The sequence below is a fragment of the Plecotus auritus genome (assembly GCF_963455305.1).
Source record: "Plecotus auritus genome assembly, chromosome: 7".
Classification (NCBI taxonomy): domain Eukaryota; kingdom Metazoa; phylum Chordata; class Mammalia; order Chiroptera; family Vespertilionidae; genus Plecotus; species Plecotus auritus.
Genome location: NC_137774.1, coordinates 164,059,343 through 164,080,723, shown reverse-complemented (window position 1 = coordinate 164,080,723; position 21,381 = coordinate 164,059,343). Strand labels below are relative to the sequence as shown.

General features: G+C 35.9%; 1 protein-coding gene across 6 annotated transcripts in view; it reads right to left on the bottom strand.

The window, feature by feature from the left end:
• CTNND2 (catenin delta 2) overlaps window positions 1–21,381 on the bottom strand; it is an 804,920-nt gene that overhangs the window by 635,163 nt on the left and 148,376 nt on the right. For all 6 annotated transcript variants that reach the window (XM_080680431.1, XM_080680434.1, XM_080680433.1 and 3 more), the window contains exon 2: window positions 17,249–17,385. In XM_080680431.1, coding sequence (XP_080536557.1) covers window positions 17,249–17,385 — 137 coding nt within the window. The remainder of the gene's footprint in view (window positions 1–17,248; window positions 17,386–21,381) is intronic.

The window sequence follows — 21,381 nt, the reverse complement described above, 5'->3', positions numbered from 1 at the left end:
AGCAATTTAGTTATGCACACAGCTTATTAAGTAAATAAGGGATTTGATTTACATGGTTTAAACTGCTCTGGCTCTGAGCTCATTCTTCTGTAGGAACTGTCTCCCCTTCTCTGAAACACAACTGTCCCATGTGCAGACCAAGACAAGAAGGCAACTTGCTTTCTTTAGTTCCCCACCCCCATCCACCCACCCAGACTTCTGGTATCAGACATGCTCTGGGACTAAGCTACACACTTGTGATTTCAGAGAATTTTAAATCACATAAACACAAATGCCCTGGTTTCTAGACATGTTTCTTTATTTCTTTAAGAAGAGTTTAATTAAGAAAAGTGAGAAAAAGAATGATCTACATATTCTCCCAGAAAGTTGAAATTTATCATAGTTAAATGTAAATCAAGGAGCTTCAAAAACCTCCTACACTCTTTCTTCAACATTATATTTATAGACCATCTCATGTAAAAATCTGACAATAAATAAAATTCTAAAGGCTAATGTATTATGGTTCTATCTCAGCCAAATGTCCTCTTCCTGTTTCCCAATTTCCTAAAGGAAAAACAAACAAACAAACAAACAAACAAACAAACAAACTCAATTTACCTTTGGGTTTCATGAATTCATCCTGAGTTTAAGGTTGTGTATATGTTTCATTTTCTAAGAAAGACTGGTGAAGAACAACTCATCAAGTTGATATAATTAAGGAGCATGGATTCTCATTTGATTGTAATAAACTAATTAACTAATATGTGTAATCTGTATTCTAAGATTTATTGCCTTTATTTTATTAGATAATCAAACTCATTTCTGGAAGATGTTACCTTAACCAAGGCTATTCAGTAAGAGAATGATGGAGTAATTTAAACAAAATCTACTCATCATATATATATAATTTTTCCACCATTCTAAATATTGACCCAAACCACATATCTACTTAAGAATAAATCCTTAAAACATGATGACACCTTTCCTTCAAGTGCCACTACTAGCTTACTTTGTGTCATAGCAGAAGATCTGAAAATATAACTTATCCTTGAAACTGGAAGAAATGTTTCAGACCAGTAATGGCAACTGATTTCTCCCCTAATTATCAAAGGTTCATCAAATATCTTATCTCAGGTAAATAACTGGATTCATTATGAAGGCAATAGCTTCTGATGCTACATATAATACTGGTCTGTTAATAGATGCCAAACATTTAGAAATGCATGCATATCACAGACCATTAAGAAAACACTTCTAACAGATATAAGAAATCTGCATATGCAAGGTATGGAAAAAGCAGGTTTATAGCTGTTCATATGGGAAAAAATAAAATAATTAATAAATAATAATACAAGAATAAACTCTGTGCTGCATGTACTCACAACTATAAACCTACTTTGGTCCCATCCTGTATTTAAACTTTACCAATATTAAAAAATGAGCTGTAAAATTTATATCTAGTGATGGGAAACTAATAAGCAGATTTCACTTACTAACAAGTTGAATGCCTGACTTCAAAAATATTTAATATTTGGAGGACACCTGAGTTCATTTAGTTAAACCTTCTATCCAATGTGACTCCTTGCAGACACTCATTCAGATTCTCCTTATTTAATTCTAATGACTACAAATTCACTATTTCTTTTTTTTAATTTATGGGCAGTTTTGGTTTTGGGGGATGGGATGGGGAAAAGTTAGGTAACACTAAGCACATATCCTTCCCAACTCTTCATGTCCTAGTTTCATAACCTAGGGAGAAAAAATTATATTTTGGAATATGATGTGGAAAGGCAATGAATGACGTTGGCAGCAAAGGCCCCACCCAGCACCACCCTGGGCTGCAAGGATCACAAATCACCACAGGTATGGTGGGTAGCCATTGCACATTTCTTGTGCCACCACCCCCTGGTTAAAAGCCTGCTATTGATCATTGATTGTTAGTGGATTTCCTGAAGAGAAAGCAGTAACCAGCTATACTTTTTGGTACTTAAATTTGTCACTCGCCAGCATCTCTGAGAACATTTCTTTCACTTTTGAAAATTTTAACCTTTTAAACCCATCCCTAAAGTGGACTTCCAATAAACTGGCCATCACCCTTAGCAATATGAACCCCAAGCCTAACTATCTGGACCTTCCAAAATATTTTGTGACTTATCTAAATCTTTCAATTATTTCATTTCTGCTTGCAGCTGCCTAAGTTTGCAACTAAAAATCTTGCCTAATACAAATCTGAAACCTGCCCTCCCAAAGTTTGCTCCTTTATCCTACCTAATTCCCTTCTCAGTTGGTACAGCTGTCCAATAAGTTTACTCCTTCTTTTCCATAATGAATATTTGGAGAGCTCTTCCTTCTCTAGCTTTCCTTCCCATCCTACCCATCCATCCCACCTTACCATCATAATTTGCATACCAAACATCATTGGTTATTCCATCTGAAACTTGCACAGGGTGTGGCAAAAGTAGGTTTACAGTTGTGAGTACATGAAACAGTTTTTTCTTATATTATCACTTATTAATTACTATTTTATTTTCCATACAAACAACTATAAGCCTATTTCTGCCCCGCCCTGTATAATTTGTGTTCTAGACTCTTCAGAGGCATGGCTAGGCTGAACCAAAAATACTGAGGCTTATAACAACTCACGTTAGGGTGCTTATTTTGTCTGCATTGTAAATATACTGATAGATACTTTTAATGTAATGTTTAAATTTTTTAAAAATATTAATTTTCCGTTGGATTTTTGGCATGTCTCCTTTGGCTCTGGCTTAGCAGTCCATTTCAAAAAATTACCTCAGCCCACTATGATGGTTATAATAAAAGACACAGACAATAACAAGTATTGGCAAAGATGTGAAGAAACTGGAACTCTCATAGGTGCGGCAGCTTTGCAAAACAGTTTGGCAGTTCCTCAAAATGTGAAGCCCATAATGGTCACATAACCTAGCATTTCTACTCCTCAGTCTCGGTCGAAGGGAAATAAAACATATGTCCACACAAAAACTTATACACAATTATTCATGATGACATTATTCCCAATAACCCCAAAGTAGAAACAATCCAAAAGACCCTCAAGAGATGAATGGGTAAATGAAATGAGATATAGCAATATAATGGGATATTATTTGGAAATAAAAAGGAATGAACTAATGATGCCTACTACCACATGGATGAACCCTGAGACATTATGATAAGTGAAAAGAGACATTCACAAAAAACATATATTTAAAATTTAATTGATATGTAATGGTTGCCTAATGAAAAATCTATAGAAACACAAAGTATATTAGTTGTTTCCTAGGGCTGTGGGGTTTGAGGAGAATGGGAAGAGACTGTTAATGGGCAGCTTGTCTTTGAGAGGATAAAGGTTTTCAAAATTAGATCATGGTGATGGATGCACAACTCTGTGAATATACTAGAAACCATTGAATTGGATGAACTGTATAGTATGTGAGTTTTACTTCACTAAGCTGGTTTTGAAAAGTTACCTCAGGATGTGTAGAATCATGAGACTTAGTAGTAGAGAAAACTATAGGGATGGTCTAATACAACTGACTTTTATTTATTTTTTTGTTTTTTGTTTTGGTTAATCCTCACCCGAGGATATTTTCTCCATAGTTTGTTTTTAGAGAGACAGCAGAAGACAGGGGAGGAGACAGAGAGGAACATCGATGTGAGAGAGACACATCAATTTATTGCCTCCCACACATTCCTAACCAGGGTTGGGGATCAAGCCTGAAACCAAGGTACGTGTCCTTGACCAGAATCAAACCCGGGACCCATTAGTCTACAGACTGATACTCTATCTACTGAGCCAAACTGGCTAGGACCAACTGACTTTTATAAATAAGGAAAAATGAGTAAATCAGTTATCAACTTCTATATAGCAAATTACCTCAAAACTTACTGGCTTACAACTATAATAATTGTTTATTTTTGTCATCAATGTACAAATAACAGTGAGAACAGATTGCCTTTCCTCTAAATGACATCAGTTGTGGCCACTTGACCAGAGGCTCAACTGAAGATGGCTCATTGGAAATGCTAGCAGGTTGGTGCTGGTGTCAGCCAGGAATACAGATGGTGCTATGTATGCCCTCACAAATATAAATAAAGTAAAAATATGCAAAAAAATTCCCAAATACATGGGAAATACAAAATAAGCAAACAATAAGCAAATAGTTGGATCGCTCAATACTTGCGGAAACAGTATGTTTTCAAAGGGTAGTTTAAAATTATTAAAAAAGATAGCCAACAAATATTTGGCATAATTGCATATAAACAAAAAGGACTGGGTATTTGTGTGTTTTTATGTAAAGTTGATGATTCATGTGCTAACATGGTAATTATTTTTTTTCCTTTTGCTGAAATAAGGCATGCAGTCTAGTTTGAGGACAAAGACAATCACCTATATATTTTATTAATGAAGAATAGGTTTAAGTTAATGTACCTCATTTTAAGCTGAAAATATCTCATTCCAACCAATTAAATGAGTTTCGATTCAGGTTTTTACAGAGGAAATTGTAGGTCCAGGGGCCTGGGATTCATCAATGTAAATGGGTTAATTCTGAAACCATGTGAAGATAGTTCACAGGGTTAGACAGAGATCCAATACTACAACTATTTAAAAAAAGGCAAAAGAATATAATCAATATAACAGTGAAGACGAGATCCTTGTTCCACACAACTAAGCTAAGGAATTTTATCACAATTTAGCAAAACATTTGCTTTTGAGCTAAAATAGAATAGGAAAACACAATAAATTAATTTATAAACTCATAACCTCAATAAAAATATATGGAAAATATTTTTTTATCTGGAGCTGTTCTGGAGGCTGGCAACCAAATGTTAGGAGGCTCCCTTGGCCACAACCCTACTCCATAAATAATTCAATAAAGTCAGGTGTTTTTCAGAAAATGATGTAGTTGTTAATTATTAATAGTATTAATAGCAGTGTTATATGCCTAGGACTAAAACATTTCATTTCTATTAAATCAAGTCACAACAGTGAGGGAAAGGTTTTCAGTATCAGGTTTCCATACAATCCAGAAAAGCTCCCAGTATGGTCATTTCTTATCCCAGGTCCCCATAAAAGTTGAGTCATCATATAACTACATCATTATTAAAGTTGAGTTGTTGGAAGGTGTTTTAGTGGAGGGTTGAAATCTTGTTCCTGATATAAACAGAATTCCCCAAATACATATATTACACTCTAGATTATTAATGGGAATATATCCCAAGAAAACAGAAACACCAATCAGAAAAGATATACGCACACCTATATTCATAGCAGCACAATTTACAATAGCTAAGATTTGGAAACAGCCTAAGTGCCCATCAGCAGATGAGTGGATTAGAAACTGTGGTACATCTACACAATGGAATACTACACTGCTGTAAAAAAGAAGGAATTCTTACCATTTGCAACAGCATGGATGGAACTGGAGAGCATTATGCTAAGCAAAATAAGCCAGTCAGAGAAAGATAAATATCACACGATCTCACTCATTTGTGGAAAATAATGAACAACATAAACTGATGAACAAAAATAGAACCAGAGTCATAGAAGCATCGAACAGACTGTCCAACCTATGAAGGAAGGTTGGGGGTGAGGGGGTAAGAGATCAACCAGAGGACTTGTATGCATGCATATGAGCAAAACCAATGGACACAGACGGGGGGCGGAGATAGGGGGGTGAGGGCATGTGCTAGGGGATGGGGGCAGCTGGGGAGAGGTCAATGGGGGGAAAAGGAGACTTATATAATACTTTAAACAATAAAGAATTTAAATTAAAAATAAACAAATAAAAACATTAAAAAAAAAGAAATAAACTTTAAATATAAGGTCACAGAAAAAAAATAATAAATTGCCTCTGGCCTTTGACAGGAGTTCTACAGCAGGCAATTTCAGGTCCCTGACAAGTAATGTAGTGCATGGTACTATTTATGAAAAGTGTCTGAGTTAGCTAATAGGTGGGTTGGATACGAAGCAGATGTTTTGTTTTCATGGGGCTTCTCCTCTGTTCAGGCAGTGGGTATGGGTACAGGCCAACAGGGCTACAACTGTACTTCAAAAACTACAAATCAACTCAGACTTAAACACCTTGAACTCGCCGAAACCGGTTTGGCTCAGTGGATGGAGCGTCGGCCTGCGGACTGGGGGGTCCCGGGTTCGAGTCCGGTCAAGGGCATGTACCTTGGTTGCGGGCACATCCCCAGTGGGGGGTGTGCAGGAGGCAGCTGATCGATGTTTCTCTCTCATCGATGTTTCTAGCTCTCTATCCCTCTCCCTTCCTCTCTGTAAAAAATCAATAAAATGTATTTAAAAACAAAACAAAAAAAAACCTTGAACTGATAACTCAGAATTCTACTTCCCAGAGCAGAAGCGATGGCAATCTCAAAATGTGCATGGGATTGCTTGTACTTGCCTAAAACAACAATGGAATCATCTTGGATGAACTATTTTGTAATTCTAAGTTTTAATTATGTCCATAACTTCATCCCACAGACCTTCCAGGATATCTAAGCTTCAGAAGGCATCCCCAGATAATTACATGTATGGACTTGGTGAATGGATCTATTTAGTACTGGCTACTTTAAATGCTGAAGAATACCTGTCAAAAGTTATATTTGTTAGTTTTTGTCTTATTCATACTGTGTCTATTCTCCTAATAACTAGGCAAGGGGTCCAGCTGCTTCCAGAGGCCTTGAGTAGAATGTGAAAGTCAGGACTTGTCATTAGTCAAAAAGGAGGGTGTTGGTCTTCACTCTTCTATGGAAGTGGACCGTATAGCTAGCTCCTTTAGAGCCCACGGTATGGATCTGCACATTCCTTTAATGACAGCAGCTGAGTCACAGCAACTTGAACATGATTGATGGGCTGCCTGAGGCTTTTTTACCTGTGCCCCTGATGCAGGCTAGAGATAACTTCCACCCAAGCCACTGCCTCTCAGAAACAGGAATATTGGAGAAAAGCAATGCTGTGGTTTAACCCACAGAACTCCCTTCCTAACATGTCTTCTCTGCAGACATTCACAATGAGGTATCTAAGTTCCTTGAATTATTTTTATTTGGACTCCCATTAACAATTCCTTCAGACTCCAAAAATATAAGGCAGATCAAATTGGAGTTAAGTTACACACCTTCCTTTTCTTAGTTAAATAAGACCTAGGCAGGCATGGGAACCATTAAACTTAAAATCAGCAAAATCTTGGTCATAGAGAAATTTTTTTCTTATAAAAGGACTAGAGGCCCAGTGCATGAAATTCATGCATGGGGGGAGGGGTCCCCTCAGCCCAGCCTGCACCCTCTCCAATCCAGGACCCTTCGGGGGATGTCCGACCACTGGTTTCAGGCATCCCTCTCACAATCTGGGACCGCTGGCTCCTAACTGTTCACCTGCCTGCCTGCCTGATCACCCCTAACTTCCCCTCCTGCCAGCCTGATCACCCCTAACTGCCTCTGCCTGCCAGCCTGATCGCCCCCAACTGCATCCCTGCTGGCCTGGTCACCCCCAACTGCCCCCTGATGTCCTGGTCGCCCCTCACTCTTCCCCCCGTCCCCCGCCGGCCTGGTTGCCCCACGCAGCCTGCTATTCAGTCATTTGGTCGCCCCTCACTACCCCCCTGCCGGCCTGGTCGCCCCACACAGCCTGCTGTTCGGTCGTTACTGTGACAGCATCCTGGACAATTTGCATATTCCTCTATTATTAGCATAGATAATATAATATATGTATCATAAACTATTTTATATCTAAACTAGAGGCCTGATGCACGAAATTCATACAAGGGTAGGCCTTCCTTCCCCCAGCTGCTGGTACTGGCTTCCCTCCAGCACCCGGGACCTGGGCTTCCCTCCAGCTGCCAGCAGGCACCTGGGACCCAGGCTGCCCTCGCAGCCCCGGCTTCATCTGGAAGGATATCCAGTCTAATTAGCATATTATGCTTTTATTATTATAGATTATGAGACGATGTAGCATAATGAAAAGAGCACTGGATTCAGAGTAAAACCATTTAACTTTTCATTTCAATTGTACAGCAATTTCCTATATGGCTTTAGGTAGGTAAAATGGATATATTTTTTTAAATCAGCAACTTCTTGATCATGAATAGAAAATATTACCCAAAATTATTACTAAAGAAAAAAGTCATTAATTATATATCTGATGAAATGCTTTACATATAGATTTTATAGATATTCATAAATATAAATTGTAAATACATTTAATATGTGTCCTTTAAAAATGTTTTTGTTATTCTGAGATACTATTTAACATCACTTCTTGTTCTATGATAATTGCTAGGATACTTGGTTTAGTTTCTCTGAATATTGAACATGTTTCCCCCATTTACTCCTTCTAGAATATTCTGTCTATTAATTTCCAACTTTGTGCAAACCCTATGTAGGGCACTGACTGTTATACCCAGGATCTCCTGCTTCACAGGTCCTGCCTGTGGCTCCCAGTAATTAAGTAGGACATATTTTCCCAGTGAGTTTGTAAGGGTCTTTAAACTCTTTCTCAAAACTTTGCTCCAGGCAGCTCCTGTCAAAGTAGACCCAATGATTTATGTACCAGGAAGCATGACATGGTTTGGTTTTGGTTTTCATTTTGAGAAAAGTGAATCAACCTAAGTGATCAACAAAGATGGAAAAGTTAAATAACATAGTAATATTAAGGAATTCACAGTAAATCATGGTTCACAGCCATTATGAAAATGTTTACAAATAATATTTAAGGATATGAAAAAATACTCTTAATATAATGTTAACTATATCAAGTATAAATATTTATAAAGCAAAATGTAACATTGTACAAATAATTATATAGTTGTATAAAAATCGAGGGAAATCTCCCTGAATCTTTGCAACAACCTCTAGTTGCAATAATATTCTAAATAAACTTTCAACTTCATTCCTTCCTGAGTTTTAAAACTTTTCTACAATGTGCATGAATTATTTTATAATGGGAAATTCATTAAAATATTAAAATATTGCATTTAAAATAATTAATGTGATTTCATATATAAATACCTAACAAATAATTCTAATGATAAACATGAAAGAAGCATTAGAAATGCACCATGTCATGTTACAAACCACACATAATAAAAGCTTATCACCTAATTTAGCATATGAAAGCTTAGTCCATTTATATTTTCCCCATCAGAGCCTCTAGAAAAAATACCTTCAAAGGGGAAAGAGCAGACAGGAAATAAATTAATACTTAGAAGAGAGTTAGGGCTGATTATAAAGATAGATAAAAGCATATGTGTCTTAAGAAGAGTTACAAACTAAAATTTTAAGGGGAAAACTATGTTTTAGGAGAAAAATCAAAATAACTTACCAGCAAGAATAGAATACACATAAGGGAGCATGTGGTGGGGCGGAGAAAGAAGATTATCATGCTCCCAGAATTATTCACTCATGACTTAAATTAATTCTTATACAAGTGGTTTATGACCCTTTTTTTCCCTTGATCTCTAGTCCCTACCATTATTTATGTGATGAAAAAGATTCATTAAAGAAACAGACTCACCTCAAACCCAGTTAAGTCTCACCAGTCTTTCCTTCCTACTCTGAACTCCAAAATTTGACATAAGCCCCCGGTCTTTCTTGGCCCTGCTGGAAGTATGAACACCCAATGTGGTCAGTCTGTCTACCCCTGCCTGCCATTATGTGCATATGATATTCACAAGGCTTCCTGATATTTTCTGACTCTGAGCTCTGCTCCTTCCTTGATATGAGCTTTACCATTAACTAAGACCCATTTCCACAGCTTCTGGCTGAGTTCTACCTTGTCCTTCATATCTCAATCCATCTTGAAACCAACAATGACTGATCCTAATGTAGTCTAAGTTCTATAATAAAATTTCAAGAAAATTATGTTTTTCTTAAAATATTTTCAATGGGCATGTGACTTGAAACAAGTTAAAAGATCATCAATTAAGTAGTTCTCATAATTTTGATATACAAAGAAAGTTCAACTGTGGCATTGTGATATGTATAATTCTTTTCTTCTCTGACTAAATGAATATAAAGTTCACTAGTCTTTGCTCATAATCCTTCTCTATCTTTTTGACCTTTCTTAAAGGTGTTTTAATTTCCTTTTTTTCATGGATGATAATTTTGCCATTACTTTCATAAGATGCTTTCCAAAATATACTCTGGAAACTGATTAATAGTTATAGGTCATTTTCCACATTTCATTATCAGAAACTATTGCTGCACATTATGGTAACACTAATAATGCTGAAAGATCTTGCAGTGATATGTGGCACAGGAAGAATACTAATCAAGGAAGCAGTTTATAACGTGTTCCTTTCCAATAATATTCTTGTTATACAGAGCTAATGTGTTTTTACAATTATAAGTGTAGAAGCTAAATAAAAATAAAGGCATGCAAGTATCTCATGAATCCATGTAAAAGATCAAGATTTCCTTAGATTTTTAATGAGGCATCTATGCAAATGCTTACTACCTTCATTCATAGGACACAGCCAACTAAAGTGCTCTGTACAACAGTTTTGCCAATAGTGAAAGCTCAGCAAGGCCTTTACCCTTGCTTTCTTGTAGTAAGCACAGTAATAAAAATGATCAAAAGCAAGAGAACTTCTGCTTTACCACCTAGCAATTACCAAAATCCTAAATAATGGTACTGAAAAATTCCTCTAAAATCAAGACTATGATTTATAATCTGTATGGAATTTAAACTGCAAGAGAAATTACTGTAGTAATAGTGTGTCTGTGGTTATAAATGCTGTCAATTTTAAGGAATGTTTTTATCGCTATAAATTATTTGCAGTTTGATCATTTAAGGACTAGAGAGTTTTTTTAAACTTTTATGTACAGATTTTAAAGAGTTTATCGCTTTTTTTATAGTTTGTTGTGTTTAGTTTTAACTCCATTGATAACTACTTTAAGGTAAACTCTAAATCCTAAACCCATGTATCACCCAGAGGAAGCACAGTTCCAGGCGTACAGTAAGTAGACACCAGACTAATACAATTAAAAAAATGCAATGAATAGACACATTTGCATGTAAGTACTGGTATAGACCCAGACATTTGCTATGTAATCTGTTAACTCCATTGATAACTACTTTAAGGTAAACTCTAAATCCTAAACCCATGTATCACCCAGAGGAAGCACAGTTCCAGGCGTACAGTAAGTAGACACCAGACTAATACAATTAAAAAAATGCAATGAATAGACACATTTGCATGTAAGTACTGGTATAGACCCAGACATTTGCTATGTAATCTGTTCATGAATATACCCGGCTAGTAGAATTATTACAAACATTTACCAAGCCATAATAATTTACAAAGATCAATGAACTAGGAGCACTAAAGATTTTTAAAATGCCTCAGGAAATTTTCTAGCTTATGTGTGAAGACCCCTTCGATGCTAACTTTGGAAGCATTGATGATCAGATGAAACACTGATCAACTGAAGGGAAAGAAATATTATTATGAAACAAGTATATTTTTCAGAAAGTCATGTTTGTTTCTTAGGAATACAGTAAACATTTATTGAAGATAAAATACAAAGTCCAATGCTACATAGCATGAGTTAATGCAAATTCTTGTCCAACATTATAACAATTTTTTAAAGAGTGTAAACACCCAAATGAAGACCAGGATGACTGCGCTCAGGCCAATCACAAGCAGACAGATATATTTGTACTTCTCAAGGTGTAGAGGCCACCTCTGGTCTCTCCAATGATGGGTGATTCCAGCCTCAGCTCACTCTCTCTCATCACCACTGCTTTGTCATCATTCTCACACGAGCTTGCACATAGTCCACAAAAAGCTTTCTCTCTCATTTCTTGATTTGATCTCGTTTCCCAGAGGCATAACCCAGGTCTTGACATTAATTATAATTGCTTTTAAATTCTTGATTCCAAGCCCAAGGTTCTCAAGCTATCACCATATGTATGCATTCACTTTGTGAATCCACCACCCCTATCCACTTTTCTGTCTATATCCCCTTTCAATCAGTGTCATTCCAAGACCCATCATATTAATCACTCTCTTGCATCCCTAATCTTCACTGCCTCTGCCTCTTCACCTTGGCTCAGACCAACACTACACAGACTCCAAGCCATCAGTCTACCTGCATCCACATCCATGGCCCATCTCCTGCTCTCACGAATGAATTATCATTGTTTCAAAATCATTCTCTTCACTGGTGTACTGGATCCTCTTCACTCTCACCTACTCAGTGACTTTTCCTCTGAAATTATCAAACTCTTCCCCCTTCCCCAAGCATCATTAATTTATCTTCTCGGTCACTGCCATCATCATAGGAATGTCTCCCATCCTTTAAAATAAATCCCTCAACTTATCTTACTCTTTAGCCTCCACATATGTTACCAATCATCTTTGTTAGTTATTTATTCAAATAATATGACTGGGATGTCACGCACCCCACTTCTGCCCTCTCCTTCTCTTTTGGTGAAAGACATTCACTTACAGGAGAGGAAATGGGGACTAGTTATCTCTCTCTTAAATCCCCATATGAGGAGAGACTTAGGAATAGTCATAAATTAGATGGTCTGAAACACAGGAAATTACTCACAGGGTGTAGCAGAATTCAAGGTTCTATTTATGTTGATATAAAAGTGTAAAATTCACCAGTTAAAAAGCAATCAAAATGGGAAATTAGAACAAAGAAAAAAAATCAATGAACAGCTCTCCATTGAGCAATCCATAGCTGCTGAGTTCAAAGATACTAAGTTTTAAGTTACAAATATCTTAGCCATGCCATACAATGCTATATGGGATGCATTTCATGACCTGGGGTTTGCATGATTTAAGTTCTATTATTTGGTGATAAACTAGAATTTATTTTTATGCAGTTAACCTGCCTAAGAACTTGTGTACTTAGTCTCATTAACAACTTATTCCAATGACCTCTATCAGATAGTTTTCTTCTTTATATACACATTTCCTTTATTACCCTTTATTGTGCTTTGCTTATATAAGTTGCTCTGTATGTTTAATGAATGAGCAAATCAACTATGTAACCCATTCCATGGCAGTCAGCTCAGAATATATGCTTGCTATGACTAAAGATGACTCTGTCTTGCAAAACTGACCTGTAAGGAGACAGAACTACAGCAGTACAAAAGTGTGGTATCAAAAAAGTTTTACTTCAAATTCCCTAAATTAATAAATAGGATTTTTACTTAAGAAAACTAGTTCTTATTAGTACCAAAGAGGACGAGACAAACAATATTTTTAAGTGAATAGATTTATAAGTATATTATGCATATAATCATTAAGAATCATAGAAGGTATTTATTTGTAAAGTCACTTTTCCATAATCTTGTCAAATCTCTTTAAAAACTATATTTAACTTAGCTTTAACTCCAAAGATGATGGTCTATACCTGAGAAAAAAGAGAAGAAGGAAACCTTAAGAATAATTTAGAATAAAAACGCCCAGTAAAGGAAGAGATCAGTTGTTTGTATAGGTCATACTAAGGAAGTCTATGGACTTGGCCATTAGTTGATTTCAGCCTTTGAAAGGGCAGACACTATACATTTTTCTTCACAGCCAAGCCTCTGATGTGGGTATTTCAAGTTGCTAATCTCTGCTTCCCATGACAAATTTTCATTGCTCCTCACATTACTTATCTGCCACAGAGAATCTTACACCTTTTCTGTCCAAATATGAACAATGAATTTATTTCAATTATTAAGTTAAAAAAAACTCTTCCTAATACATTTTTATTGAAGTCTCATCAAGGATTTGGAGAGGACATTTTTTACCCAGGAATGTATTTTTGCTTAAAACAGTTTATCCACTCTCTCAACTACAGACATCGCTATTTTAGCTAAAGGAATATTTCCTATTATCCAACTAATATTTATTCCGATCTCTCAATTCTTTTCCCCATTTTTATTTCTCTTCCTAATCCTCTATGCCATCTATCCACTACCATCTCCATCAAATTGAAAACACATATGGTAACCAAGGCTGTTTGATTTTCTCCTATACTTTTTGTAGAAGCTCATTAACATGCAAAAATAAAACATATTTACTATTTTTTTAAACAGGACAATATAATACTATGTCATTTCCTTTCTAAAATCCTCATGAACTTTTTCTAAGTTCAGATGTATGGATCCAACTTATTTTTATTAATAACCACATAGAAAGGATATATCTTTCATATGAAGTATTTTACATAGAAGACATGTCATATTTTCTACTCTTCAACAATCAATATAATTTTATGTTTTTTTCTATTGCAAGTAAGTTTACAGTGAACTCCCATATGCATAAAAATCTTATGTTTTAGTTCACTTAGTTTTATAAAACTTATCAGTCTAAGCTAGACTAATCAAAGGCTATTGAACATTTCAAATACCAATTCATAGTAAAATATCATTTTCAAAAACAGAACAGCAATGCACATTCCCATTTTGAATGAAAAAGAATGTGAATTTCCTCAAACCTTAACCCTTGGCTCGCTTACAATATGTACTACATTTTAATGTTTATTATTTGGTAGATTAAAGAAAATCATATTTTGAATTTTATGTGCCCGATTTGCACATTAGGGTGAAAAATATTCATTGGTTACTCTCATTTTACTTCTGTGAATTGTCTGTTAATATTTTTTTTGCCTAGTTTTCTATTCTTTCATTTATCTTTAATCAATACCGGAAATCTTATTATTTTAATGATATCGCACTTTGCCTATATTTGTGGCACATATATTCTCTTGGCCCATTTTTCTACTTTTTATGTTGAGTTTTTCCTTGTTATTATTTTTGGTATTTACTTTGCCAATTTGCACCAATCATTCATGTATGGTTTCTGAATTTCTTTTCATACTTAAAAGTCGCCTCCATCTGTAATTTATAAATTTTTTTCCCAGTGTTTCTTCTAATATGTTTATAGTTTATTTTATACAGTTACATTGCTTATTTTTGAGATTTATTTCTGTATATGTTTTGAGTTAAGATCTTTAATTTTCTTCCAGATGGTTAGCCAATTATGTTAATGCCTACTAAATCACTGCTTTGTACTAAAACAAAAATACTTCAAATGCATATAACTCCAATACTATACGTTTGAACCTGTTCTGAACCTGCAGTTATATCTTCTAGAGATCATTCTTCCTATATATGTGGGCAGTTGGACACTACTGTGATGAACATATTTGATAAAGTAAAAATCTCTCTTATAAAAAATTTCCTTAGCCTCATATATTTATACTTCCATGTAATCTTTAATATAGTCTGATCCAGTTTGCCAAAGAAATGAACCATCAGCCACAGCTTCCTAATCACAACTAATGTTATATATCAGTTTGGGAGAGGGTAATGTGGTTATGATATCAAGCTTTCCTACACAGGACTGTGGCATGACTTTTCATTTATTCTGAATCACTTTATGTCCTTTGACAAAATATTATAGTTGTCATCAGACAGGTCTGGGAGTTTTCTTGTTAAAGTTATGTCTTATGTTTTATATTTTGTCACTACTCTGAATTTAGTGGCCTAGCAGGGCTTCCAAATCATAGCAAAATAAGAAAGCATGGCATAACCCAACCATTACAAACAGTACCCTGTGTATGGAGACGAGTGGCATGAACCTTTGCTCACCTTTTCCACTGTTCCTTAAAAATAATCAGAAAACTCTCCCAGGTTGGCACTTGAAAGTAAACTAATCAAGCAATACTGCCTAGGCCTCAAACCAATCTACTGCTTACTGACTATTTTTACAAACTAGATTATCCAACCAAGCTATTTAACTTTCTTTTGTGTACCTACTTAGCTGGACATCCCCTGAACTGGTGGCACACTTTGTTTCTTTTTTCTTAATTTTTTTTAATTGTCATTTATAGAGAGAATGGAAAGGAGGAGTAGAGATGGAGAGAGAGAGACATCAATGTGAAAGAGACACATCAGTTGGTTGGCTTCTGCAATTAGCTGGCTTCTGCATGAGCCCTGACCAGGGCCGGGAATTGAACCTGTAACCAAAGTATGAGTCATTGACCGGGAATCAAACCCAAGACCCATCAGTTCATAGGTCTATGCTCTAACCCAGTGGTAGGCAAACTCATTAGTCAACAGAGCCAAATATCAACAGTACAACGATTGAAATTTCTTTTGAGAGCCAAATTTTTTAAACTTAAACTTCTTCTAACGCCACTTCTTCAAAATAGACTCGCCCAGGCCGTGGTATTTTGTGGAAGAGCCACACTCAAGGGGCCAAAGAGCTGCATGTGGCTCGCGAGCCACAGTTTGCCGACCACTGCTCTAACCACTGAGCAACCAGCCAGGGCCTGTAAATGGTTCTTCCTTCAACTTCTCTATTGATAGCTTGACCATTAAGGTGGTTTCCTACTTTTACCTAAATTAGTCCCTACTTATAAAAAACAAACAAACAAACAAAAAACTAGATTCCCTTTTAGAGAAGAGTAACTGTCCTTCATTGCCCCGTTTAGACTATTGCTCCATTGAGATGTTCTTGAAATTAGATAAGTTATGCCACTCTTACCCACTGTGGTTGTTAATTCAACATCCCAAAATCATATAACCCAAACACAGGATGCTTTGTTAATAACAATTCTCATTTATATTCTAGCACATGCTTAAAAAAGTGAATAAAAAATACTGACTTGCCAGTTTTCTTTAATTACTACCTCTTATTTACAAGGAACACAACTTTTAAGAAATAATTTGTTTAGATCTAAGCCTTCAAATTTTATTTATTTATCCATTTTTATGGCAAAGTAATGCTGAAGGAAGAAACAATCAAAATGTCAATTAGTTTTAAAGGGGAAATTCTTGTGTTCTTCCAGACCCATCCTCTCAGAAACACTGAGAAGGCAAATTTGCATCGACCCAACATTATATTCACCTGTTATCACACATGCTAATTTTTAGCCCTGTGGATACATGTTGACAGTTTATTAGACTTTATATTTTCTAAAGACCAATTATTTGACTTAGTGCATTTAATAGTATTAAAAGTTAGGTCCATCACCAAATCTGCCAAAACTTCATCAATATGTAAGCATGACTATAAAGCTGTTTTTGCCCTATAGGCTATTATTTCAAGAATATCTGCCTAAATTATGAGAAAAAAAAAACATGGAGTCAAAAACAATTATAGTCATATCTTTATGTTAATTTGATAATAAATGCCAACAATCCACTAGTAAATCATGAATTTTTTCCCAACCATCATTGTTCAACGGGAAAGAACTTTTTGATTAAATACTCCCGTAAGTATAAGTGGAATGTTTCTACCTGTTCTTTGACCGAGGCAAGAATGGCGGAGGTGGTTTCTGTTTCTGAGCCATCCCCGTTGGAGGTGGTTAAGCCAGGACTCAGGGAGCTGGTTTTCTCTGAGGCTGACGAAGGCTGGTCGGGGACAGGCATAGCTCCTGCAATGCAAAAGGACATGCTCAATGCAATCTGATGTTATCACTGTCAACAAACACAACTATCAGGCAACTCTAAGCCTTACACTTGGGCAAAATGAAAATTATGAACTACAGAGAAAACCCATAACAAAATGGCAGAAGGGGAAACAAATAAATAGAACAGTTTCTCCTCTAGCAACCCCAACCAAATTCCACAATACATGCACAACTTTGTTCTTCATCTTCGAGATAAGTGGGGGAAGGAAAATGAAAATGAGATTACAAGAAAGAGTAAAGATATAAAGAAATGTTGAGTATAGAAAGAAGCTAGTCAAACCACCTTTACATATCTGTTAGGTAAATTTATTACTTGGGCATTGATACATTTCCACCTAAAAAAAACCTGTTAAATTCCCCTTTCTACAGAAATCACAGAAAATAAATGGTTAATAATTTATAAATAATTAAGAAATAGCACAATTAACATAAGAAACTTAGTTGGTTTTGTAAAATATAGTAAATAACTAGCCCACTCCACAAATATTTACCAAGTTCTTACTCTGTGCAAACAAAGCTCCTTAAATCTGGCAAAGCTCATTTGCCATAGTTTGTTTTGCCTGAGTTCATTTATGAAAGGAAGGAGAAACTCATAACATCATCCCAGTTCATAAATGAACACTCATGCGCAAGTTAAACTAATATTATTTAATTCCATTGCATTTATCTTAAACAAATGAATAAGACCAAAATATTTGTTACATATATTATCTAGCAATGCTCATCAGCATAGGAAATAATAATTAACTGACAACATTTTTTCGTTTTGTTTTCTTAAATATATTTTTATTGATTTCAGAAAAGAAGGGAGAGGGAGAAGGAGAGAGAGATAGAAACACCAATGATGAGAGAGAAACATTGGTCAGCTGCCTCCTGCATACCCCCTACTGGGGATCGAGCCTGCAACCTGGGCATGTGTCCTAACTGGGAATCAAACCTTGACCTCCTGGTTCATAGGTCAATGCTCAACCACTGAACCATGCCGGCCGGGCAACTGACAACATTTTTTTTAACAAGAAATTACAAAATCATTATTCATAAAAAAGGCTAGGACTAAATAAAGGTTATTTTCTTACCTAAAGCTATCATATTCCATGTCCTTTCAGGAACCAGTGCTCTGTGAATGCTAAAAGGTATTTCCTATTACACTATGTCTGTACATTCTGGCTTTTACACTAAGTGACATAATTTTCATAGCAGCCCTAACACTATATTATTAGCTACATTTAGTTAGTAATTTAGGGATATTCAAACCCAAAGGGCTCCATTACAAATTTTCCTTAAAATATGTGTAGGGGGGAAAAAAGGAGTTCTACGGAAAGTAACCTCACAAGGTGAACTGATTATAAATTACTAACTGGGCAGGCCATGGTGGGTAGTCATGCCCCAAGCCAATAACTTTAGTAAAAGGTTTTAAGCCAGCCTTGTCCATTGTTCTTGTGCATATAGGTTAACATGCCTTTGAAATACCAACAGTACTACGGATTGATGAGAATTATCAACCCTTAAGAGAGCACATAATCTTGTTAACTCTCCTGTAATCCAATCCTCATTGTGCTTTCTCCAGTTTTCCTATATTCTCTCCTTAATTTTAAATGCATAAAAGACACTCCAAAACAGTCTTCAGAGCAGAGATCTTGCACCCACTCTATGTGGCCACTCAAGTAAACTCATGAAAATTGTCTATAGATCTGGCCTTTTCTTATGCCGATAAATATATAATTAAAAAGAAAAAAGTGGTCATCTAATTTTCTCACTGGAAATTTCCACTTAGTTTTAACTTGTTTTTAATTTTTGGAAGTAAATTCTTTATACTGCTACCAATAGGGATTGGAACAGCATTGGAAAAATAAGTCTGTTACAAACAATATATGAGATGGATGGGGAACTAATACTAGGAAGCAGAGTTTGAGAAAAGAGTAAGGATCAAAATAAACATAATTTGCTAAAATGCAACCATGGCTATTGAAAGTAGTTTAGGTGACGGATACCAATAGGATTAAAGAAACAGATTTAAATAATTATAGTGGTAGGATCAGGTGGACAATAAGGTACAGTTGTGTATTCAACTTGCTTTCATACCTGTTATTTTTTTAAATATATTTTATTGATATTTTACAGAGAGGAAGGGAAAGGGATAGAGAGCTAGAAACATCGATGAGAGAGAAACACCAATCAGCTGCCTCCTGCACACCTCCCACTGGGGATGTGCCCGCAATCAACATACACGCCCTTGACCGGAATCGAACCTGGGACCCTTCAGTCCGCAGGCTGACGCTCTATCCACTGAGCCAAACCGGTTTCGGCAATACCTGTTATTTTTATTTGTTCAAGTCTCAACTATAAGGATGTAGATAAACAGGTGAACAAATGCTGTGTCCAGGTAAAATCGCTTGAAAGCCATGCCCTTCTGTTTAGGAGAGGTTTGGGAGATTAGGGAAGGGGACAGGGGCAGAAAGGAAGAAAAGAAAAAGGCTAAGTCACCTGTGGTGAGTGGAAGATCCACCCTATGGCTTTGCATCTGCACCCACAGCCATGCCTGTGGCTTCCAAAGGGGACTCTATCTAAGGACAGCCCAAAGCTGAGAAAAGAGGAGTCTTACATATTTTAAATTATTTTCTAACATTTGTGTTTTCTAAATGTCATTGGGCCTATGTGAATTCAGGCTCTGGGCCAGTATTATCATCAACACTTTTTTTTTTTTTTTTTTACAAAGAAATTATATGAGGTCCCAGGTATTAAGTAACATAAGTAGACCTAGAACCCAGATTTTCTCTTTTCATTCCTATTTTAGTGTTCTTTGATGGGTCAACCTATTTCGCATAACCTGTACTGCCTCCTAAATGCTTGTCTACACACCAATTTATATAAAATGTAACTCTTAAAAGTATGACAGTAACCTGTCATAATAAAATATGTGATTTAATAGGCAATGAAACAAGGTATATCCTTAGGCACTTGACAATTCTGACCCACAGAATATAAATAATAATTTAGTCTGTTTATCTACGCCTCCTTTCTTCTATAGCAATAACAGAAAGAGAAGTGAAATTCACAAGGCTTATCCCCCTCAGACAGAGCTACTGTGACCCAAGGCAACCTCTGTGCCTGAACAAAAATGGCTTGGAATAATTTTCATGGTTCATAATTTTTCACATCCGGAGTTAATTGAACCACTTGGTCATCACTATGTATGGATGTTGAAGCCTATCAACCTCCACTCCTGATCTCCTTATCTCACGGCACTGCGAGGAGAGGAAGGGTTGTGCAAAGTCTGCCAGAACCGAGCTATGGATCACCAAATGGTAAGCATAAAAAGCCTTAAGCCTCCGGACTTCACAGTCTATGGGTAAGTTCTTCAGTTTTAATTAGAGATAATCTGCTAAAATTAGTAGCTAATCTATGCTAAATCCAGAAATGTAGGGAGACACACACATACACACACAAAGCAAAGGAAGAGCAATCAGCAGTAAACCTGCCACCCCAGATAGTATATGCACTTTGATATTTTGGTAGATATGTTTTATTGATTTTTTTTCTGAAATGACTCATTCTGCATTATAAGTTTTATATAAGGGAATCTCAACGCAATGCTTTCTATTTAAAAAATTTATTTTGCTCAACAAAATATCATGAACTATTTCTTATATCAACAAAAATTTTTCTATAGTAATGTGACAAATATTTAGTACCCAATAACCATAGGTATCAAAATTTATCTATCTTTTCTTTGCAAATATTATTCCAATTTTACATTTTTGACAGTTTTAATAGATAAATTCCTAGACCTGGCATTGATGGAATGAGGAAGCTGTGCATACTTCAGACTTTGGGGAGCCAAAACAAACTGCCCTGCTGCCCCCCAGCAGTGCACTGAGAATGTCCCCTCCTCATATCAGTAACAACATGGGCACTTACTATCCTGTCCTGCTTTCACCAACTTGACAGAGAAAAATTCAT